General features: G+C 37.1%; 1 protein-coding gene across 1 annotated transcript; it reads right to left on the reverse strand.

Moving 5' to 3' along the window:
• Positions 1-926: 926 nt before the first annotated feature.
• On the reverse strand, positions 927-18,975 carry LOC112569274. Its single transcript, XM_025247013.1, has 9 exons — positions 18,913-18,975; positions 13,355-13,475; positions 12,002-12,196; positions 5,741-5,785; positions 5,416-5,520; positions 5,095-5,122; positions 2,908-3,015; positions 2,485-2,532; positions 927-2,145 (listed from the first exon to the last, which is right to left on the reverse strand). The coding sequence occupies exons 2-9, from the start codon at positions 13,464-13,466 to the stop codon at positions 1,908-1,910; spliced, it is 879 nt and encodes a 292-aa protein (XP_025102798.1). The 5' UTR covers positions 13,467-13,475; positions 18,913-18,975; the 3' UTR covers positions 927-1,907.
• Positions 18,976-22,319: the final 3,344 nt, after the last annotated feature.

A 22,319-nucleotide genomic window follows, 5' to 3' on the forward strand; every position in this document is an offset into this window, starting at 1 on the left:
CGTGTAAACATCTGCATGTAAACCACGCTCGCCGCACTCTTTCACCTTTTTCAACAAAAAGGTCCGGCCAACGATTAACACATTTAATGTTTATGAAATTAATTAACGATGAGATGTGGATGAAACACAATAAAAGAACGCTACTCCCCTAGCGTCAACCTCCTCCTAACGTTTCTCAGGCGGGCTGGCGGGATGACCGACTGGACCAGTAATTATGTCCGATGTATTACTTCACGCAGTTCCTGAAGCTAAGGAGATTAAAGCCGTATCGGCGAAGATGTTATATTCCGATTGAATTAATTACTCCAACACAACTCGGAATACACATGATAATACTCCACTGGAAACAACGTTGTATATACGTTGAAGGCAGTTAACCACACACTGATCACTCTCCACGGAGCTCTGTACACTTCAACTGCTTGGTCCCGACTGTCCCGAGAACCGTTAGATCTCCCAAGTTAACTCGTTCTTTTCATCTTCCTGACCAATCAGGCACCCTTAGCGACCAGGTAACTAGGACGACCTCCTAACAGTCTTTCTTGGAGACTGTGTCAACCAATCACAAGTACTACATGGCTCTCCATTGCCTACCGTCGCCCTAGTTACACTGTGCTAAGCTCATTTACGTCATTCCATCCATGACGTAAAAAGAATTAGAATTGACGCGGCCTCCGCGCGACTTCCCTCCCCTGACATCAAGGAGAATTAAAAATAAAAATGAATCTAACTAGATTCGCCTGAATCGCGAATCGTTACAATGAGTCTTAAGTCGGGAATTTCAGATTTGCCTAATTGCATATTTTTAGAAAATAGAGGTTTTGAACTTTCTTTTGATACAAAAGTTGCTCTTCTAGTCCTTACATTGAGTGAGTTATAAACGTTTGAAGTGTGAAAGTACGGTGGCGGCCATTTTGAAAAAAACGGGTTCAAAGATTAGCGTCAGGATGGCCGACAAGTTTTTGTTTACTCGTAAAAATTTGCAGACAAATCTTTTTGATCGGTTAATATATGAATCGTTCTTTAAAGAGGTTGAACATACAGACTCCTGGCTTTCTGTCAAGGTGTAACACGATGGGTTAAGACAGGAAAACAGAATCGAAACAGCGATCGCGAAAGCAGTACGATCGCAGTAGGGTACCTCGAGTAAAACGTATTTAAAGTTAATTTCTAACTTTTATGTTAACATAGCAGTGTACTTTCCTGATAGTCTAATAACCAAGGAATCAATTTGTAAACAAAAGTCAAACTGCACTAATTGACTCCTATCACCTTTCGGTCTCTAGCACAAAACTGCTCCTCGCGACTGAAGACTCATTTCGTCGTTGAGGGTCACAATTATTTACATGAAGATTTCCGACAAAAATAAGTTGTAAATAGTTACAATTTAGTACAAGCTTCAAGAACAAGTGGGAATGGTAAAATCAATGCAAAAAGAGAATCGATCACAAGCTTTAGGTGAGGGCTGCAAGCTACCTTTTCCACTAACTCACTACATAGTTTGTTAATGTAAATACCTAATCTTCTTTCATAACTCATAATGAATGCTGCTAAAAGGTGCATAATAATTGCAGGGAATCTCATTTGCATCCTTATATTTTCTCGAAAATGAGGCCAGCTAAACACGTGTCCTGAAAAGACTGTATTCTCTGAGCGTGGTGTTCAAGTTCATCTGCGTTTTCCTGACGTGACTGCTTGATGGATAACAAAATCCAAAGATGAGGGAACGTTCTCAAAAAGTTATCGGTGTTGGTCTTGCCAGCACGTCCTCCAGCCTGTTTCTGTGAGTAAAAGCGTGCTTTGTGAGTTGGAAATAAAGGAGAATACAGTCCGATGAAAAGTCGTTTGTTGAAGATGAATAATGAGCTGCTTTCATCAAGTAATCGATTTATCCATGTTTCTCTCCTTCAAGCTCTGAGCTTCCGCCTTTTTCCCCCGAAGCCATCATCACTGGTTTTTTTCATCAGTGTCGCAGTCACTGCTTTTTCCTCATCGCTTCTTTTTTCCTGAAAACCTTTATCATTATTTGTGCTATCTGCTTCCTTATCACCGCTTTTCTTCTCTGAACTCATTTTACATGAATTTTTCTCATTTGATTCTTGCTCTTGCGAGTTCTTTCTCTTGGTGAATGTATTGTCCTCATTCCTACAAATGAAAACACATTCACAAATGAAACACTGCATTGAACATAAAATATGGAATGAGCACGAACATGTCTCAGCTAAGAATGATATGATTTGTGCTGTAATGGGAGACTACACAGGAATAAACTACAAGTGCGCAAGCAAATCACAAATCATAATCATGCATTCTTAAAAAGAAGCTTGTCCTTAAAAAAGGTAAGGTGCTACGATTAAATTCCAAAAAACCTTATTTCCAAACAGTTGCTTTAGGCGACCATTCATACCAAACAGTAAACGGATATAATATAGGTATGGGTATATATGGCCATTCAATCATCAGTTTAACTCTTTGTTTTCATACCCAAGAGATGGCTTCATTTCATTAATTTTACTGACGTCCGTTTCCTTCCTGCAAATAATAACAGGAAGTATACTTAAAACAAGGTTAAATAGAAAATATATTAATTGTCGTAGAGTCAACTTAGGAGACCTGAATGTACAGATTTACTATATAAAATAACATGTTTTTATTAAGAAGCTCTCAAGTTTTCTCGAATGAGCAATCAGACTATTTTAAAACATTGTCCGGTGCCCTACCTTTTGTTTTACTTTCTGATAGATTATAATTTCTTTTAATAACTGGATAAACTGTTTAAAAGAGTGTTCAGCCAAGCTGCCCAGAATTACATATGTCCTTGTACTTTTATCTTGTCACTCGTGGAAAACAAAGTTTTTGAATGACGACAGTTATTAACAGTAAATAACGACATATGCATATATTTACCTGGTGATGTTCTTTAAAAAAATATATTTATTGTCCACCATTTTCGCGTTTAAGCGTGCGAACAGGGAAATCTCTTCTTTTTTAGAGCCTGGCAAAGGGCTTTCATTCCTGCAGAAATACGATAATTTTGCAAGATATGATACTAAACGACGATCAGAAGTCCAAAATGCATAGTAATTATGATGTGAACTAAGGGGACTTAGAAGTAATACCACACACCAATGAATGACTGTTTAGTCATTCAGTAACTGTAACGCGGACTTTAAAAAGTGAAATCCTGTTATCTGTCACTATTTTGGCCACTTTAGTATGTTTAAGGTAGTAACCTTTCTACAAGAAACAAAATGCATTTCAGAGTAAGTTACTTGGAGCATGCGATCAAGCTATGGTCAGTTTAATAAGAAAAGGACATCACACTTCTTTAGAACGTTGCCTATCACATGTTCAGGTTCAGGGGCTTTACGTGGGTTAACATGAGAGAGAATTCTGATGACACCTTCACAGACTGTGACAGTGGCTGCCGACAGCGAAGAGTAAAAATTATCTACTTTCTCAATAAAGTCTCTCATGTCAAATCGTGTGTAGAAATTTTTTAGCTCACTTACAAATGTGAGTGGGTATACACTCTTAACTCTGTTTCTTTTGTTCTCTACCCATCTTGGTATTTAGGCCCTTTAATTGCACTCGGTAAGTTGTTTTTCTACCTTCTTTCTGCATTTAACTTTATATGTTTTGCCTTTGCTCTGAACTCCCTTTTTTCTTTCACTTTCTGTTTGTCCCCCTGCATGAAAGCTATCTTATTTTCATTCAGACAGCTCTTTACTTAGCCATGGTTTGTTCTTCGGATACCTATTGGTGTGCCAGGTAAGGATGACAGATAATTTACAGAAGGAGATATAAGATGTGGTTGTGTCTGCTAGACAGTCAAGGTTGGCTACACAGTTAATGAAGAACAAATCCCACCCCAGCATGCATGAGCTTTCGCATTCTGAAGGGCCCCTAATGGGGGGACGGGTGAAAGTAAGGGCTACGGGCTATCCCGCTCCTAAATGACCGAACGCCCATAGGGCGTAGCCGTTACGCGCTGACAGTGACCCGTATGTCGGACTTTTCACTCCGCCCTCTGACCTCGCGCCCGCATTTGCTGTCCGGCTGTCGGACTCCACACTCGCCGCCCGATGGGCTTCTACCTGCAACAACCGCTTTGGTCATCGCACTCTCGGTGAGTTTGTGAATTAAGTGTAATGTGTACCCTAAAATTCTGTAAAATATTATAACATGAATTATTCATACCAGTTGAAACTGTCTGTACAGTATCGTGATTTCTTGTATTAGTTGAATTTAATTTGTATAGTTCAGCCCGAACCGTTGATTTGTTGCGTGCTACTTCCGCTTTGTGCCATGTGCTCGCTGTAGTAAGATGCCGCATGGCTTACACAAGGTAATTTATGCATGAGGCAAAATGGTACTGTTTCAAATAATCCATATCATTAATTAACCATATAATAGTTCTTAACAATTGACATTTTATTGAAAATTGAAAACTCGATCGTGTATTGTAAGATAGATTATTGTAATCACTTTTTTTTAATTCAGACTTTGGTTATTTCACTTTCTAGGAAATGCTGAAGATCGAGGATCGTGCTTAGTCAAAGCATTGTAATAATTCCGACTACAAAACAGTCAACAGATGACTCCACAGCGTGGCTGAAGATGAGCCAAGCTGAATGTAGTGTGCGTATATATATTTTCTTTCATATAAAGTAGTTCAGTTTTATAAAGCGGTTGTTGCAGGTAGAAACCCATCGGGCGGCGAGCGTGGAATCCCACTGCAGGTCAGCAAATGCGGGCGCGAGGTTAGAGGGCGGAGCGAAAAGTCCGACAAACGGGTCACTGTAAGCGCGTAACGGCTACGCCCTATGGGCGTTCGGTCACGTAGGAGCGGGATAGCCCGTAGCCCTTACTTTCACCCGCCCCGCCCCCCCCCCCTCATGAGGGGCCCTTCAAAATCTCAAAGCTCTTGCAGGCTGGGCGGTCTGTGGACTTGAGGCAGCCTCTAAGCGTCTCAGCTGCTTCATATTTCCAGGTCCTAATACACTGCGTTGTTGGCTGTTCACACTTATTCACAGGGTAGTTAGCAGTAAAGAAACATTTTTGTTAGAAAACCAGCTATAATATTCTACTTACATGTTAGGTTCCTCTGGAGAACAAGGACCTAAGGCAGACAAATGTAAAAGTGTTCTGAATGTAGTAACGTATGTGAGATATTGCTAGTAATATAAAGGAAACCATTTTTAAAAATAATTGCTAAAAGGACAGAAAAATAACTTGCTTGTAAAAAATAAATAACTTTGTAAAAATCAAATATTAACAAAAGACTTCAGGTACAATTTCATCACTGATCAAAATGTTTACTTTCGGTAATATGTTATATTATTTAAATAGATTTTTATTTTCGAGAACGCTCTGTTCTTATATTTTATTTAAACTTAAAGAAAAGCTTTTTACTTTGTTGATGCTTGTATCTTCTGTACAGAAGAATGAAGAGAAGAAGCATGAAGACGATGAGATTAGACCCAATAACACAACCAATAATTATTCCTGGGTTACTATCTGCATGAACAAAAATAATTTTATTTATGTTGGATATCAATAAGCAGTCAACAGCATATGAAAACACTTTTATAGTAAGTGACTGCAATAAAATGCTTTATTTAGTATAGTCCTTTTACCAAATTTCTATATTTTGCACTTAAACTTAAAAACCCAGTAAGCACAACAAAATTTGTAACGCATAATAAAAGAAATGTAAATCTTATTGTAAACTACTTGCCTTCGTTTCCGGATTCCTCTGACCTCCAGAGAATCGGTTCAGATGCTAAAAGCAGAAAAAATTATCTTAACTTATTCGCTTCACAGATGCAGCAAAGTATCCACACTTTAATAGTCTACTTATAAATTAGATAATCTTTACATCTTGCTACTGTGCAGCTATAATAGCAAACGAAAAAATTCCAGAGAACTCTGAATTGTAAGTGGTCTTTGTTTTATACTACCTTGAACTAAAAATACAGGCTTATTTTCTGTCTCTTCTCGTCACACGTGGAGACAATAGGAAAACATTTTGCTCTTGGAAATAGTATGGAGCAGACGATTTGTAATGCATATTGAATTCTCCAAAATAGTAAAACATTTGTCGATAAATTTTATGTATGTCAACGGCTTATATACTGTCTATATTATAGTAGAAAAGTATATAATCATGTAGAATTTCATGGTATGCAGTTATAAAAATGAGGTGGATGAAGGTAACAAAACAAACCTACACAAATAATCACACTCTTAATCAAACCCTTTTGACCTATCCTAAAAGATGCTAGGATTAGGAAAAAGTCGAAAAAACAAAGTATTTGTGATAGGGTGTGTGTATGTGTGAGAGAGAAAAAGAAAAATCACAGAGAGCGCAATGGGGGTCAACGTCAGACTGAGGGGGACCAATATTTTACCACAAGGAAGGCGCTAAGACTATGGCGACCCTTTACCTGCTGTGTTTCCAGACTTTCATTCATGCCAAAAAAAAAAAAAAAAAAAACCCACTCCTTCAGGTATTATCTTTCTCCTATGGGAAAATACAAACCTGTACCCACACGTAAAATGCTAGGGACTGAGCATCTACCAGGTCTCTTGTATTACATCAAAGTTAACAGTCGAGTATTGTTTCATGGTAAGGGCGTGACAATATTTCAGCCGTTTAATGACAGCAACTTATTATTTTGCTACGTAATAGAGTAAAAAATGCATGCCTGCCTAATGAACTTGCTTCAAATATCCTACAGAAACAGACGATCAACGAATATGTAAACAGCGCGTTTACCACTCAGGAGGACTGCCAAGAAACTCTTTAACTCCAAGAGCAGAGTGCTGCAAACGTTTCTGGTTTGTCAGCATAACACATGTTACTAAGAATGTTATTCACGACACCTTGAAGGAGGCAAAAACAAGACAGTTACGTGCGCTAACATCAAACAGAAGACTGTGCAGTACTTAATTACAGCCTCTGTGATTACAAGCTTTGTCAGCCACTTAGCCTATCTACTTTCCCAGACTATAAGTAGCTAAGTGTTTGCAGGTATTGGTGAAGAGATAAATGACTGACTGAAAGAACAGATGCGCTTTAAAAAATTAAGAGAAATACACCAGCTCTTCAGCACATTGCCAATATTTTTTTAATATTTTGATGCATTTACACTTCTTCTCCTTAGAAACATCAGCAAAAAAGACGAAAGTTGACTTACATAGGTTTCAGTCTGTTACACTTTAGCTAATAAATAAAAATATATTTTAAAAATGGTGTATGAAACTCTCAACTCAGAAATATCTAGCTCTTTAGAGGCGAGCCGAATAGAATAAAATGAAAAGGATATCACAATCACCAATACATGTTGTAGATGTGATATTAGTGTGTGTAAAATGAAGTATGTTAAGCACGATGATTGGGTAACGTGTTATGAAAAGAAATATTTACTTAAACCATTTTGCTTGACTACTTCTTGCTGTATTATTTTAATAACAAGTTTCTAAGACACATTTTGCTGAAGTTCTTAGCATGAAAGGTAAGTTTTAGGTAACTACTATTTTTATTTAATGAGACTATTTTGCAGGTAGTCCTTACAATAAATAAGAGGTGATGTATAATATGTTAAACCCATGTTCTTGTTTATTCTCATAATATCTTTAAATCACTACTTACCCATTTAGTCAGACGTTCTCAAAGAAACAATTGTGACCCTCCAAGACGAGTTGAGTATTAAGTCGCGAATTTCAGATTTGCCAAATTGCATATTTTTAAAAAGTAGAGGTTCTCAAATTTCTTTTGATACAAAAGTTGCTCTTCTAGCCTTAAAAGATTACAAGATTAAAGTCAAGATGGCCGACCGGGTCCGTTTACTCCTAAACTTTTGCTGACAGATCTTTTGATCGGTTAACACTTGAATCGTTATTTGAAGAAGTTGAACATACAGACTCCGCACTTTCTGTCAAGGTATAACACGATGTGTTTATGACAGGGAAACAATATCGAAACAGCGTTTGAATTTCGTCTGAAAGCAGCACGGATCGCAGTAGGGTACCTCGATTAAAACGTATTTAAAGTCAATTTTTAACTTTTATTTTAAAAGAGCAGTGTATTTTCCTGATTGTTTAATAACCAAGGAATCCATTTTTAAAGAAAAGTCAAACTGCACTAATTGACCCCTATCACCTTCCGGGGCCTCGAGCACAAAACTGCTCCGCGTGACTTAAAGGGATACTAAAGGGTAGTGATAAGGCTGTGGCGACAGTCAAACGTTTCAAAAATAGATTTAGTTAGAATTACAGAGCACGAGAGCGATACAGGAGAAATAAAGGATTCGTTTCTCACTTAATTACCACTTATTAGCACTATTTCGGTTGCCGATGTTTATAAAAATCGAAAAAATCCAGTGAAATCGACCCTTGTGTCCTTCCGCCGAGTAACCACGATAGCTTCCCGAGATGAGTCAAGCAGACGAGTCTTTTGTGACGTCACAAACGACAGGAAGTGTCTGTGGTCATTGCTAGGATAGTGATCGGTGGTGTCTCTTAGTTGGATTTGTGATCTCCAAAGTCATTAACTATCGAGATGGCCATCAATAATGTTCAATTTTACCAATTTGAACCACTTGCATCAGCTCACAATCGACTGCACATCCTCGGAGGACGAGGAAAATGTTGCAGCAGTCGAAGCACAAAGCAGGTACGTAGGACGAGAGATCTGTAGGGACAGATCTCTGGTAGGACTATAGAAGTAAGTCATACTGTGTGCACGGGAACAGAAAGTGAAAGCATGCTTTACCTTCAAGCACTTTAAATAAACATAATGCACTCGAACTCTTTACACTGGGCATTGTTGTTGACGAATTCACTTCGTAGTGTATTTAAAAAATAAAATTACATTTGGTATGCTAATTATTTCCTCACACACACCGGAATATTCACATTGTATATGATAATTTGGGTTTTAAGTAAACTTTCCTAAGGATAGTTTAAAAAATTAATAGTTTGAAATATCGGTATTTAAATATTTTAAACAGACTTTAATATAATACTATTTGCAGCCTTTTTTGGGGGATATAGTTTGAATAATTACACTAATGACTTACTTTATAACAACGATGGATAGAATTCAAGCAGAGACGTTTGCTTTATATGTTATTATGCCTGTGCTTTTAACTTATATGTTTGTTGTTTAAATGTGTATTTACATAGATTCATTTATCACAGTTTCAGACTGGTGCATTTGTGAGCATTGTGAGGAATGGCCACAACAAATGTTGAAGCATAAAAAAATGTAGAGTAAAAGCTTAAAAGTGAATTGTCAAGAAAATGTTCCCTATACATCATGAAAATTGTTACATTTATCCAAATCCAGTTATTGGACACACTTCATATCAGATGCATCATGTATCTGACATGAATTGTAAATAAAATCTTCCCTTTGTTAACATTAATTTCTTTATTTGTTCAAACTCAGGTATGGGACAACACTTTATCTTTATGTCCAAAACAAATATTGCATGCATCTGGCATTTTTATTTTACAAACATCATTTCTGAAATACTTGGTGCTGAATTTACCTTTCATTCTTTATTTTCTTACAAACTAATAACAATGCAAGGAAAACTGTGTGAGAACTGATTTCTTTCTTTCACATAATATACAGACATGTGGCTTAATCTTTTTATTTCCTCAAGTTCCACTGCACGTGAATTTTTCATTTGATTGCTCTGTAAGCATTTAAAACAGTTTCAACAATGTATTTTGTCATAATTTTCTTAATTCTTCCACAGTTATGGATTCCAATAAACCAAGTGGACAATTTGAGACACATGTGTGTTTGTGTACTTGTCAAACGTTGAACATTTAGGAAGCCTAAAAGAGTGTGGCTGTGATGTCCAGGAGTAATGATGGCCACAGGAGCTGTCTTGGCATATGGTTATAAATTTGACTTCTATGTGACGCTCATCTATAGTTGTGATAGAGGGGTTGCTACACTGCCTGCAGACACTCAGCAGCTCCTCCGACTTCTTTTCGTGAATGATAAATTTTCTTTCCAGGAAGGGATTTGTGCCCAGTTCATCTTTCTGAGAATTCCTAGAGACAAATATCGAGACTAAAATCATAGTTAAAACCATAAATCATTTTATAGCTAAATATCAGCTTAAATTCTTGTGCTAGCATGTTTCTGATATAAACTATCAAGTACTGACTGTTTGTTAGTAACTGCAATATAAATTTGTTTACTGGTGCTCCTCGACTGCTGAATTATTCCACTCTGAGGTGTCATTTTCATTTTCTGACTCCCCATATCAATATCAGGATCACACCTAGCAGACATTTATAGACACAATTTCCTTCTTTTTCATTTCATTATGAAAAAAATTTATCCACATAAAAATTTTACAAAGCCATATAAAATTATTTTTTTATCTAAGTGTTTAAAAACTGCACATATTTTTGGCCTTGAATATCCTTATAAGAAGAAAATATCTGGCACAGTTTGTGGAATTCATGCCAATTTTAGATAAAAGAGATGTGTAATAGAGAAAAGAACTAAAAAGTGGCCATTACCTTTCAGGATTGGAGCTGAGATCTGGGTCTGGACCTCTTTATTTAAGCACAGTTGAACTGTTTGTTGTGACTGACTTGTTATAGTCTGAACATTAAAGTTTTATAAAGTAATCATTCCACAAAACATTAAAACAATAATAAAACATGTATGATTATACCATGTGATCAAGCTATTATTATTTTTAATTCTTTACAGTATCCAACATAAAACACAATCATTAATATTACTCTAATTTTCAAATGTTGAAATATCAATTCTAACTTCCGCAGTGTACTGCACATAGATTTCACTACTATTGTTGATAAGCTCATTATGCAGGAAATACCTTTCACATGATTTTCATTGTTTTTAGATTTCATAAACAAATAGGCTGTCTTTTCAAAAATATGAATTTAAAAATATTTCATTTTATAAAAGCAAACAATGATTTTTAAAAAAATAATGTAACAAGTGACAGGATTTCAACAATCATTTCTTTTACACTTTCAGTTTGATGCTGACATTTTTCATTTATTATGCATGTACTATGAATTTTTACTATTGAAACACGCTTATTATAAGTACCACATAACACGTTTATTGTTTATAGATATATACAGTCTTTGATATATGTATATTGTAATGTTATCTACCAATAATGAAAAGTGCATTTTGTAACACAGTAACAGTACATAGCACTGACACTGACCTGTTTATGCTGTAGTCGTTTGGCAAGTGAAACTCGTCTGTCAGATAGATCCTTCATTCTTTTTCGAGAAATTTCATTGTGTTGAAAAATGGTCGGAATTGCATCTGGCAGAAGCTGTGCCTTGAAGGCCAAATCTAACTGTTCGGACATTTCGGTCCGGCTAGTAAAGCACTGATCGTCAACAAAATGCTTGCACAACACCTCCCACTCTCTGGGCTCCCAAACGTGTGGCATCGAGCTTGTTATTGTATGACACACTCTTTTGTAAGGCTCGATCTGTCTTTCGGAAAATGATGACAATGTCGAATCTTTTTCCCATTTTTTCGTGGCAATCGGTGCAGACATGATTCGGTCTCACATGTAAACAATCCTACTGAAACGTCATAAGGTCACGTGACCGAGAACGAGAGTTCGTCGAAGCAGACGAAAGAGTCCGTGTAATTTCTCTTCTTAAACGCAACATTCTACTACAAACCTTCAACTTTTTTCACATGAACAGACATGAAAATAGACGAGATTCAAATTGATCCTACTATTTACGAGTTTCTAAGCAGTTTAATTTTCCCTTTAGTATCCCTTTAAGACTCATTTCGTCGTGGAGGGTCACAATTTATGAAATAAGGTAATACTTTTTACTATTTTACTATTATAGATCGAAATCTACAGCAGCTGATGAGTATCAATTGTTGAGTACCAAAGAGACATCACCACATCTCCGTCTAGAGAAAAACAAAACGACAAACTTCTGAGTGCTTTACCTCTCACTGGCCATGAGCATCCAACTGGGCTGGTTACTTGCTGGCCTGAGAATTGGCAATTGAGACTTCCAGGTGTATCATTGAAGTCCATAGGTAACGTGATCAGGGCTTCATTATCAGATGGAAATTCAATTCCAAAACCGTCTTCAGTGTCACACTTGTAGGAATCTGACCATTTGCATGTGATAATGCTTCCTATAAAACATTTTTCACATTAGAAATTAATAACATTTGAGTTAATTATTAGACAATAAAATGTACCTTGAACAAATAAATGACTAAAACAATCCGCTCCTTTAACTAGAAATTACTTTCCATTTGCAATTAAAAGAAACCCAAAATATGTAAACTATTTTTCTTGTAAAATCGTGTGTTATTTTAGAAGCTAAAAGAAGTATATCTTTTTACAATATTTAGGTACTACGAAGTGAAATCGAAAAATGCAGTCCCAGTAACCAAGCACCCAACCAGTTAGATCAATTCTTTTTAATTAATAAAGAAACACAAAGCACGACACGACTAACAACAAGCTTTACACTTTATTTGCTATCCTGATTCTGTTATTTTGGGAATTACCGTCTTTCCAGTAAACTATGGAGCTTTAATTGGAATAGAGTTAATAAAGCTGTTGTAGTTGCCCTTAAGTCACTGTTAAAGCAATTTTAATATTATCAGAGACTACTATTAATAGCTAGACATCAAACCAGCAATTAACGAAATACAATGCTAAAGCAGTCGACCTGTAATCAGGTTTCATATGCAAACAAAGAACATTGTATTCAACACTTAATCTTTAGCCCCAAACACTCTATCCTCTTTGTTTTGGCGACTAGCACCCAACTAGTTATACCTGTATCACCTTTAAGAAATCAATGCAAATACAAAAGTGTACATATCTCCTACAATTTAATCTCTCTGTTTTGACATGTGTTAAAAAAGCGTTTTAAATGCATTAAGAAACTTTGTGTAAAAAGAACTACTTGAAGCATTCAGTTTTTTTTCTTAGTTACAAAATATATTTTGTAATAGTTAACGACTTTCGCCGCTAACCTCTGAGTCTGACTTTAGTTTATTCTTTTAGATTGTTTTAGCATCAAAAAGCCAAAAAATAACAAACAAAAATGTCGATATAAGAAGTGTTGTCATGTACCGACTGCTGCATGTAAAAGATAATCATTTTAAGATCTTATTATCATGCTTAACTACTGACTCACGTCTTATCACAATTAATATAAAAGAATGGACAAAGATGACAAAACAGATTATACAGATTTAGAGAATCAACAAGACAGGTAGGCAAGGCAAGTGAAAAGAGAAACAGACCGGTGGATAGACAGTAATTATAGTAATTACTTTGAATTCCCTCATCAGGAATCAAGTTGAGTTTGAAATTTTTCTTGTATCCGCCTTCCGGAAATGTAAAATTGAGCTTCCATGGTATACCATATTGAAGACTGCACGCCATTTTTTGTGTCTGCAAAACAAGAGACCCACTGCTATATCAGTGCTACATAAACGACCATGAACATGAAATATTTTGTTTGTTTTTTTTTTCTCCCATTTTCAATGCTCGCATTGATGTAATATTTTGTACAGTTCCGCTAAAGCTTGTTACTGATACTACGAAAACAAGAAATAAAAACCTCATTAGCAGCGTTTACATGTAGACATTTTTGTATGTACTATAGATCCTTTGAATACAGCGAACTTGTCTTACATACCTTTTGCATTTGGCGCAGCATATCCAGTGCAAGAACTTTTTAAAGATACCCAAAATTGATATAAAAACATACACTTCTTTATCCATGCCTGAACTTTATTGTGTCATCTACCTCCTTGCTGTTTTTCTTTTTGTTTGTTTTCGTTGCCAGACAGAGAAGTTCTTCTTACGTGTCTATAAATACTATAGACCACCACCCAAAACCAAAAACAAATTGACTGACAACATGTTTCTGTCATAGTTTCATGATCTGCTTGAACACAGCAGCACTCAGTGGCATGCCTGTGATCGTAGGTGACTTCAATGTCCATATTGATAAAACTAACCATTTGTTTATAAAAAGGATGACGAACCTGCTCAAAATCTTCCACTTCATCCTGTCATTCACCCGGCCCACTCAAAAATCATATCCTGGATTGGTTGGTGCACAGACCTGTTGATCATATCATACATACGTTTACTGTGTCCTATGGGCTCTCTTCGGATCATCATTGTATGAGGTTTTCCAGTCGCTCATCACTGACTCCAGTGTTTGGCACCGCACGCTGTCTTTGTGACATGGACATGTCTATGTTTCATATTCACTTGGGAACCAACTAGCCTTCTGCCCTTCAACCTCTGTTGACAGGCTTGCGACCATTCTTCGCTGGAAGCCCACGCTCCTGAGGTATGTACCCAAGTTTACACGAACAACCACGCGCCATGGTCTCCCAGCATTAGTGCTGAGAGGCGAACTAATACGGAGCGTCGACGAGCTGAGAGGTTGTGGTGTAGGTCTGGGTTGACAGTCCATAAACAGATCCTAACTGCTGCCAAACGTGAATTCCTTCACCTTGTTCATTCGGCCAAAACAAAATTCCTGCTTACTCACATCAGTATTTGCTCGTCGAGTAGGAGCCTGTTTAGGACCTGCAGCCACCTGTTGAGCCTAACAAACAGGCCACAACTCCCAACAATCATTGCACTTACTTTGTTGCCTGATACTTTCAGTAAGTTTCTTTCCAGAAGATTTTTTACATCCTGGGTTAGCTTGATCAACTGCCTGTGCACCCTTTAGCTCTTGCTGACCACGTCGACGATCTGGCAAGGCTAAAGTGCTCTTTTCAGCCAATCTAGGAAAGTGAGGTTAGGACTATCATGCTCAAGTCGAAATCCACAACTTGTCTAGTGGACCCAGTTCCAACCCTACTACTAGTAGACTGTCTCGACTCCCTACTCCCTGCCATCACAGAAATAGTAAATGATAGTTTGTCCTCTTTCATCTTCCCCACTACCTTCAAAACAGCCATAGTCAAATTGTTTAAAAAAAAAAAAACATACTCTTGACATCAACGTGCTAAACAATTATTGTCAAGTCTCAAACTTGCCATTTCTCTCCAAAGTCGTTGAGAAAGTAGTTCTCAAGTAATTTTTCTCCTATCTTAATTGTAACTATTTGATTGCTTCATCACAGTCTGCTTCCCCCACTATTTATAGCACTGAGTAGCACCCTGCGGAAGGTGACAAACGAAATTTTATCTGCTCTGGATAGTGGTGACATCTCATTTCTCACCATGTTAGACCTGTCTAGTGTCTTTGATACTATAGACAACACTACTCTCACTCATAGACTCAGTACTCTCTATGGCATCTCAGGCTCCCCACTCGACTGGTTTCAGTCATATCTCTCTGATAGGACTCAGTTATAGTGGATGGCTCTCCACCAGTTTCTATACGCTCAGGAGTCCCCCAAGATTCTGTACTTGGTCCCATCCTCTTTATTATGTACATGCAGCAACTCACTGCTCTAATTCAATCTCTGATCAATCCTTTGCTGCCGACACTCAGTTGTACAGCCGCTGTTCTCCTTCTCAGGCAGACGCCGCTATCCAAAGCATCCAAGATTGTATTTCTGATGTTAGACAATGATATTAGACTCACAACAAGTTAGCTCTTAATGACGAAAAGACAAACGCTTTTATTTTTTTTCGAACAGAAGAGCCAGAGTTGACCTTTCACTGCCTGTCTCTGTTAGGGTAGGTGATGCTGATGTTCATTTACAGGTAGTCCTCGACTTACGACGGGGATCCGTTCTCAACGCGGCGTCGTAAACCGAATTTCGACGTAAGTCGGATCATACGTTCATACAGTACTGTACCATAATAACAGTACAGTACTGCAAACACTTAGCCTATCCAAACACCTATCCTAACACAGTACCCTACATAATTATCAATAAACATAAGTACAGTAAAATATTGTAGTACAGTACGTTTAATAATGAAATACTGTACTGTAAGTGCTGTAACAGTAATAAACAGTGTTAGGTTAGGCAGACGTTTCCAAAACAAGCCTGTCTCATCCACGTTGAACACTTGTTGAGCACAGTAACCACCCTCCTCAATTATCTTAGCCAATGCATTAGGAAACTCAGTTGCTGCTTTCTCATCAGCACTAGCAGCTTCACCTTGCACTTTAATGTTATGGAAATTGCCACGATCCTTAAACCTCATAAACCAACCCCTATACTCGCCACAAATTCTTCACTTTCACTTCCTTCCCCCTTTTCTCTTTTCAACGCCTCAAACAGTCGCCTAGCCTTCTCCTGAATAACCATAAAACTCACAGGATACGGCGTTGATTTTTGTCTTCCAACCAAAGCGCCAATAATCTTTCCATCTCAACAATAAGCCCACTACGTTGCTTTGTTATCACTGTCGCTGTAAGTGGGAATGAGTGTCGTAACCACGAAACGACGTAAGTCGAGACCGTCGTAACCCGAGGACTACCTGTAGTTACTTCAACACGTAACTTAAGTTTTCGGTAACGAATGCAAACAGTTTTCTAGGGCATCGAACGACTGCACCAATATCGAACTTAGAACCCTACAACATTTTCTTGTTCCGTTTTTAGCTACTATTTATTAGTTTGTCTTAACTAATGGTTATGGTTATAAGGTTCAGTATTGTCAGCAGTCAGGTAAAATGTGTAGAGAAAATAGTATCTGCATTAGTATTTAAAAAGTTGAGTAGTTTTATTCTCATTTGAATGACTCGAAATAAGCATTACTCCAATACTTTAATGCGCGTTTGCGCTTTCCTTCAACAATTGTGACCCTCCACGACGAAATGAGTTTTAAGTCGCGCGGAACAGTTTTGTGCTAGAGGCCTCGAAAGGTGATAGGAGTCAATTAGTGCAGTTTGACTTTTCGTTAAGGATGAATTCCTTGGTTATTAAACTATCAGGAAAATACACTGCTATGTTAAAATAAAAGAAATTGACTTTAAATGGGTTTTAATCGAGGTACCCTACTGCATTCCGCACCGATTTCTCTAGAACAAAAACGAAATTCAAACGCTGTTTCCCAATCCTAACCCCATCATGTTATACCTTGCCAAAAAGCCCGCAGTCTCTATGTTCAACTTCTTTAAAGAACGATACAAATATTAACCGATGAAAAGATTTGTCTGCAAAAGTTTATGAGTAAACAGACCCGGTCGGCCATCTTGACGTTAATCTTTGAACGAGCTTTTATCAAAATGGCCGCCACCGTACTTTCACACTTCAAACGTTTATAACTCACTCAATGTTAGGACTAGTAGAACAACTTTTGTATCAAAAGAAAGTTCAGAACCTGTATTTTTGAAAAATATGCAATTTGGCAAATGTCAAATTTCCGACTTAAGACTCATTTCGTCGTGGAAATTTTTATCGAAAATATATCAACAGCTTAACTAAAATTAACCTTGATGATATAATAAATGATAAAAACTCAGAGCAAATCATCCAGGCCTTTCAGCAGATGCTACAAGCAGAGAACAGGATAACCTTTGCAATCGCGGGCTCCATTCGGAAAACATCGCCATTTAGAAAAACTCTGTTATTCTTCAACATGCGTGTACAGATATGTACGACGTAGGGTAGCATCTTAGAACACATCACTTTGTGCCTAAATACATAAGGTAGGCAACTACAATAACCTTTAGGAGTTGTTCCACTTAAGATTACTTCCCTTTACAACAGAAACAAATCAAGTAATCAAGTATTTCGTTATGTTTGAAAGTAGGCAAAGGTTCAGTTAATTAATCGCCATGTTAAAGTCGCTTGTGAGTTATTCAGTTACACACTTTGCACTTAAACAAAAAAAAACAGAAAAAAAAACAAGAAGAAAACAGTAAGCAACATTTTCTTACTACACAATGCATAGATATACCGAAAGTTATAAATATACTTAAAAATGCAATATTTAAAGTCACACAAAAGCATGATACATACACAATGCAACACAGTCACCAGAAAAAATTAACTAAAAAATAATTAAGTTAATTAAAAAGTAAAAATAAAACAGAACAACTAACAAAAAAAATGATCTATCAAACACAATGGGCACACACTTCTCAGTCTACCTCTAATTGATGCAACAAAAGCATTACTCTCAAACCCTCGAACAAAGCATGACAGCGACAAATATGTCTAACAAACGTGAGCTTAACACATTCTTTTCAAAACAAGAAACCATACCCCAGTACATTTCCTTCCGTGTCACCCGAAAGTCACCTTGCCATATAACCAAGTTATAACTCCCCACTACACATTAATATTTTAAAATATTCTCTAAGACCTACATTCGTTCTCCTAAAAACAAAAGTACTTGAGGTTTGTTCACATTTGATTGACTCCACACAAATCTTGCTCCAATATTTGAATGCATGTCATGGCGTATCGCAATACACTAGATACATTTGTAAATAATGTGAAAAAATGTAACACATGATAAGTATATTATGATCCCTTCATTTACGTTCCTACCTCTGAAATGGCCCTGTAACTGATTCCTGTAAAACAGGCTTTACAGACCTGTTTGTATTGACACGTGAGGATAAAGGTCTCGTGTAGCTATTTTAATTATACGCATATATTTTCCGATACAAGACTTTAGAACTATAGAATATTTACCATGAGTAAAATCAGTATTACGAAGAATATACAGTAACCAGACTAGGACACCACCCCTTTCCAACCCTTATCTTTCTCTCTCGCGTGAGTCCGAGACAATTCTGAAGATGCTTTAAACGGGTCAAGCATAACGCAAGAATGTAAAATAATGTAAGTACAATAACATTAGCCGATTATATTTAAAATGTATTAATCATTATTAAGATATAGCTACTATTAGCATACAACTTATGATATACATTTACTAGCGACTTACTTTGTCTGAACGGCTGCCTACAAATCTTCGTGCACTGCTACTGTCAAATCGGGTCTGGACCGTTGTAAAACCTCATTAACATAGACACAGGAAGTTGCGACACCTTCCGGAAACCAATGAACGCGGGTAAAGGGACATCCTTTTCGACATGGCAAGAAGGGATGAGTGATTTCTAGCAATGATTGTAATTGAATGACAATACTTTTATGTGCCACTTTTTCTCATCTCACATGTGTTTAAACATTGATGTGTCAAATATAGAAGAATAATGTTTGTAATAAAAGACGTACATAGGTACTTTAATCTCACCACAAACGCAACAAAAAATGGTTGACAGTCTATAATCTTCATTCACATAAGCCGTACATCTTGTTACGCAAAGAATTTTTTTTCTTTCCTTTACATATTTGTTGATCAATATCACTTCCAAGGTGTCGCTGAGTGGCTACTGTAAATGATTGATGGGAACGGATTTTTTGCATTTGTTACAGAAATCCATACACATGTACGTGTACGTGTAACATGGTAGGGGCTGTGCAGCATGTGATCCACAGGTGTTACAGTTCACGGCATAAGTTATGCGACCTAATTTTATATAGATTGTTGTATACATCGTGTTTGGCTGCACACCCACCACAGTACAACCCTTGTCAAACTTGTTCCTTTTATTGTTAGACATATTTGGTTTACATATGATATTTTATAATGCCCATAATTTCAACAGATGCTTACATCATTTCTCTTCTTATACTGTGACGAAAAAGTAGCTATAAGGTTCAGCACATATTGAGTGAGGACTGGTTGTCTTGTGTATTTCAGATCCCGTCTAGGACACGTTGACCTTACAAGAAGCAGTTGTTTACTGGGCTGACTGCCAGGCCCCGTGATATCCTTGTCTCTAGTGATTCACACGCTATCTTCAAGCCAATCGCAGCTCATCTTAAGTCTCTTTTTTTTATACATTTCCAGCAGTTTGTTTGATTTTCTCATCGTCTTTGTCAAGCAACAAGATGAGTTGTTGTTATTATTATTTTTAAAAAAATGAATATATTTAATTACATAGATAACAATAAGAATGGAATATGTTGCTTCCCGATAAGTACATATTCATCGCAGCTCTATCAATAACGATTTTTTTTACATTTTTACTATCAAGGTCAAATAACATGAAAACATCTGATGCCTGTAATCCTCATTGCTTTTGTTCAGGGTGTGCCGTGCGACAGGGTGACTAATTTATGATTTTATGTAATGTACATTCTTTTGGTCCTGTATTTTTTTATTTGTTTTTGTGTTTGTTTGTTTTTGTTGTTGTTGTTTTTTTGCTTTAGTACATGAAAGTATATTTAAGCACATGGAATAAATACACAAACGAATTTATTAAACATTTAACGTTTCGTAGTGTTTTAGATTTCTTTTTTTATAAATGGCAAACACATAAAACAAAGGAAAATATTTTTTAAATGTCTTGCCATACTTTTCCTTTTCTCACAACTCCACTTATCAGGTAGCCACTTGGGTCATATGACATTCGTTGACTACCATCTATGGAGACTACATACACTTGGAAGGGTAAACATTTCCTAATGTAAACGTTTTACTAGTAATACAGTGGGTTCAAAATATTCATCCTGTATGCGCTGAAGTTTCCGTAGGAGTAATGACTGCTAGTACTGTATGTGCTATTTGCTTTGAAATTATGTGTATTTTAAAAAAATGACAACTATGAGAACTGAGCACAGCAAACAGAAGAAAAAAATAAATCACAGGGGGATTTTTGTTGTTCATAAATTGAAGAACAATGGTGAGATCCAGAAATGTTTTACCAGTCATCAAAGCATGACTAGAAACGTTTTTAAAGGTAAAAACTCTCATTTTATATACTGTTTATGCTGTTGTTGTTTCTTTCAGAATGATGTAAAATAATGTGTTGCATTTTCAGCTGTAGCTTACATTTTACAAGATAATTTTCCTACTAGGTAAAGAAAGAATTAATTCAAATCAAACTTGATTGTCCGTTCGAGGAAGTCCAAGATAGAAAATGTTCTTCTGCTCACAATCAGAACACACATAAAAACATAAGTATAAATATATACACACACAAACATAACTGGAAGACATAAATAGCCATACAGGACATTCGACACACGCACACCTACACCTTGTCACATATACACATGAACCTCCTAAAAAGATTTCCAGGCAATATGGGAGACCTACGAGTCGTTGTGCCTTGTATTCAAGATGTTGATGGCTGTTGGCAAGAAGAACCTCTGGTAAGCAGTTTTTGCGCACTTGGCACTTTGTGTCGCCTGCCCGAGGGCAACATCTGAAATGTGGGATGAAGAAGGTGTGACTGGTCTGAGGTGATCTCATGTGCCATCTTTCTGACTGCATGGGGATACAAGTCAGAGAGTGGCATCTGTGTTGACCAATAACTTTATTTGCCTTGCCTTGTCTTTGGTGTGTAGAAAGTGGTACTGTCATCTCTTCCATCGCGTGTCCTCCCTAAGGCCATCTCATCCGTTTTCTCAACGTTCAGGGACTGCTCCTCTTTGAGGCAGGTTACAAGAACCATGTCATCTGCATGCTTGACAAGTTTGAGAATATCATTATTAATGATAATCTCATTTGTGTACACAGAGAATACGATAGGGGAAAGCGCACATCCCCGAGGGATACCAGTGTTGAGGATCTGCCCGTCTGACAAAATCATTCCGTCCATTGACAGACTTACCCTCAGACGAGCTGGACCCTACAGTACCTGCTGGTGGAAGTCTGAGACCCACTCTCTGTGGTCGACTCTTTAGAAATGATTGTATTGTATTCATATTACTAGACTCACCTCAAATTACATTAAAACATATGATACCTATATTCAATACTGTTTTTGTTCATGTTCCACGGTTGTAATGCATGTTGGTATATTTAAACACACGGAATAAATACGCCAGCACACGCACACACACACACACTCACCAGGAAAGTATTTGTGACTGAGATTCACAGATATCTAAGCTCACGCACTGATCCATCAATAAGCCAGACCAGATGTGGCCATCATGTTGGCGGTTTTCACAAAACCGGAAATTTCTCGGAGGAAGCGATGCACACACTTGTGGTGATCACACTCCACTCCCCGTCAGGTCCTTGGCTCACAGTCCAGTTCACCAGGGGCACATTTCTTTTACGAATACTTTCATATGAACAGCTATTTGCTTCTCGTCGGACGAGTTTCAGGAAAGACCTAGGTTTCTGTAGCGTGTAATTGTCTACACTCCCATCCCATAATGGCAGTATTTTTATGCCCCAGTTTTTACTCGAAAATATTTTGGTTTTACATTTTTTTTCTTCAAACAACGAAATCAGTCTGTTGGGCTGATGATCTTGACTAGGAATGGAGAAGG

Source organism: Pomacea canaliculata, linkage group LG7 (assembly GCF_003073045.1).
Source record: "Pomacea canaliculata isolate SZHN2017 linkage group LG7, ASM307304v1, whole genome shotgun sequence".
Lineage (NCBI taxonomy): Eukaryota > Metazoa > Mollusca > Gastropoda > Architaenioglossa > Ampullariidae > Pomacea > Pomacea canaliculata.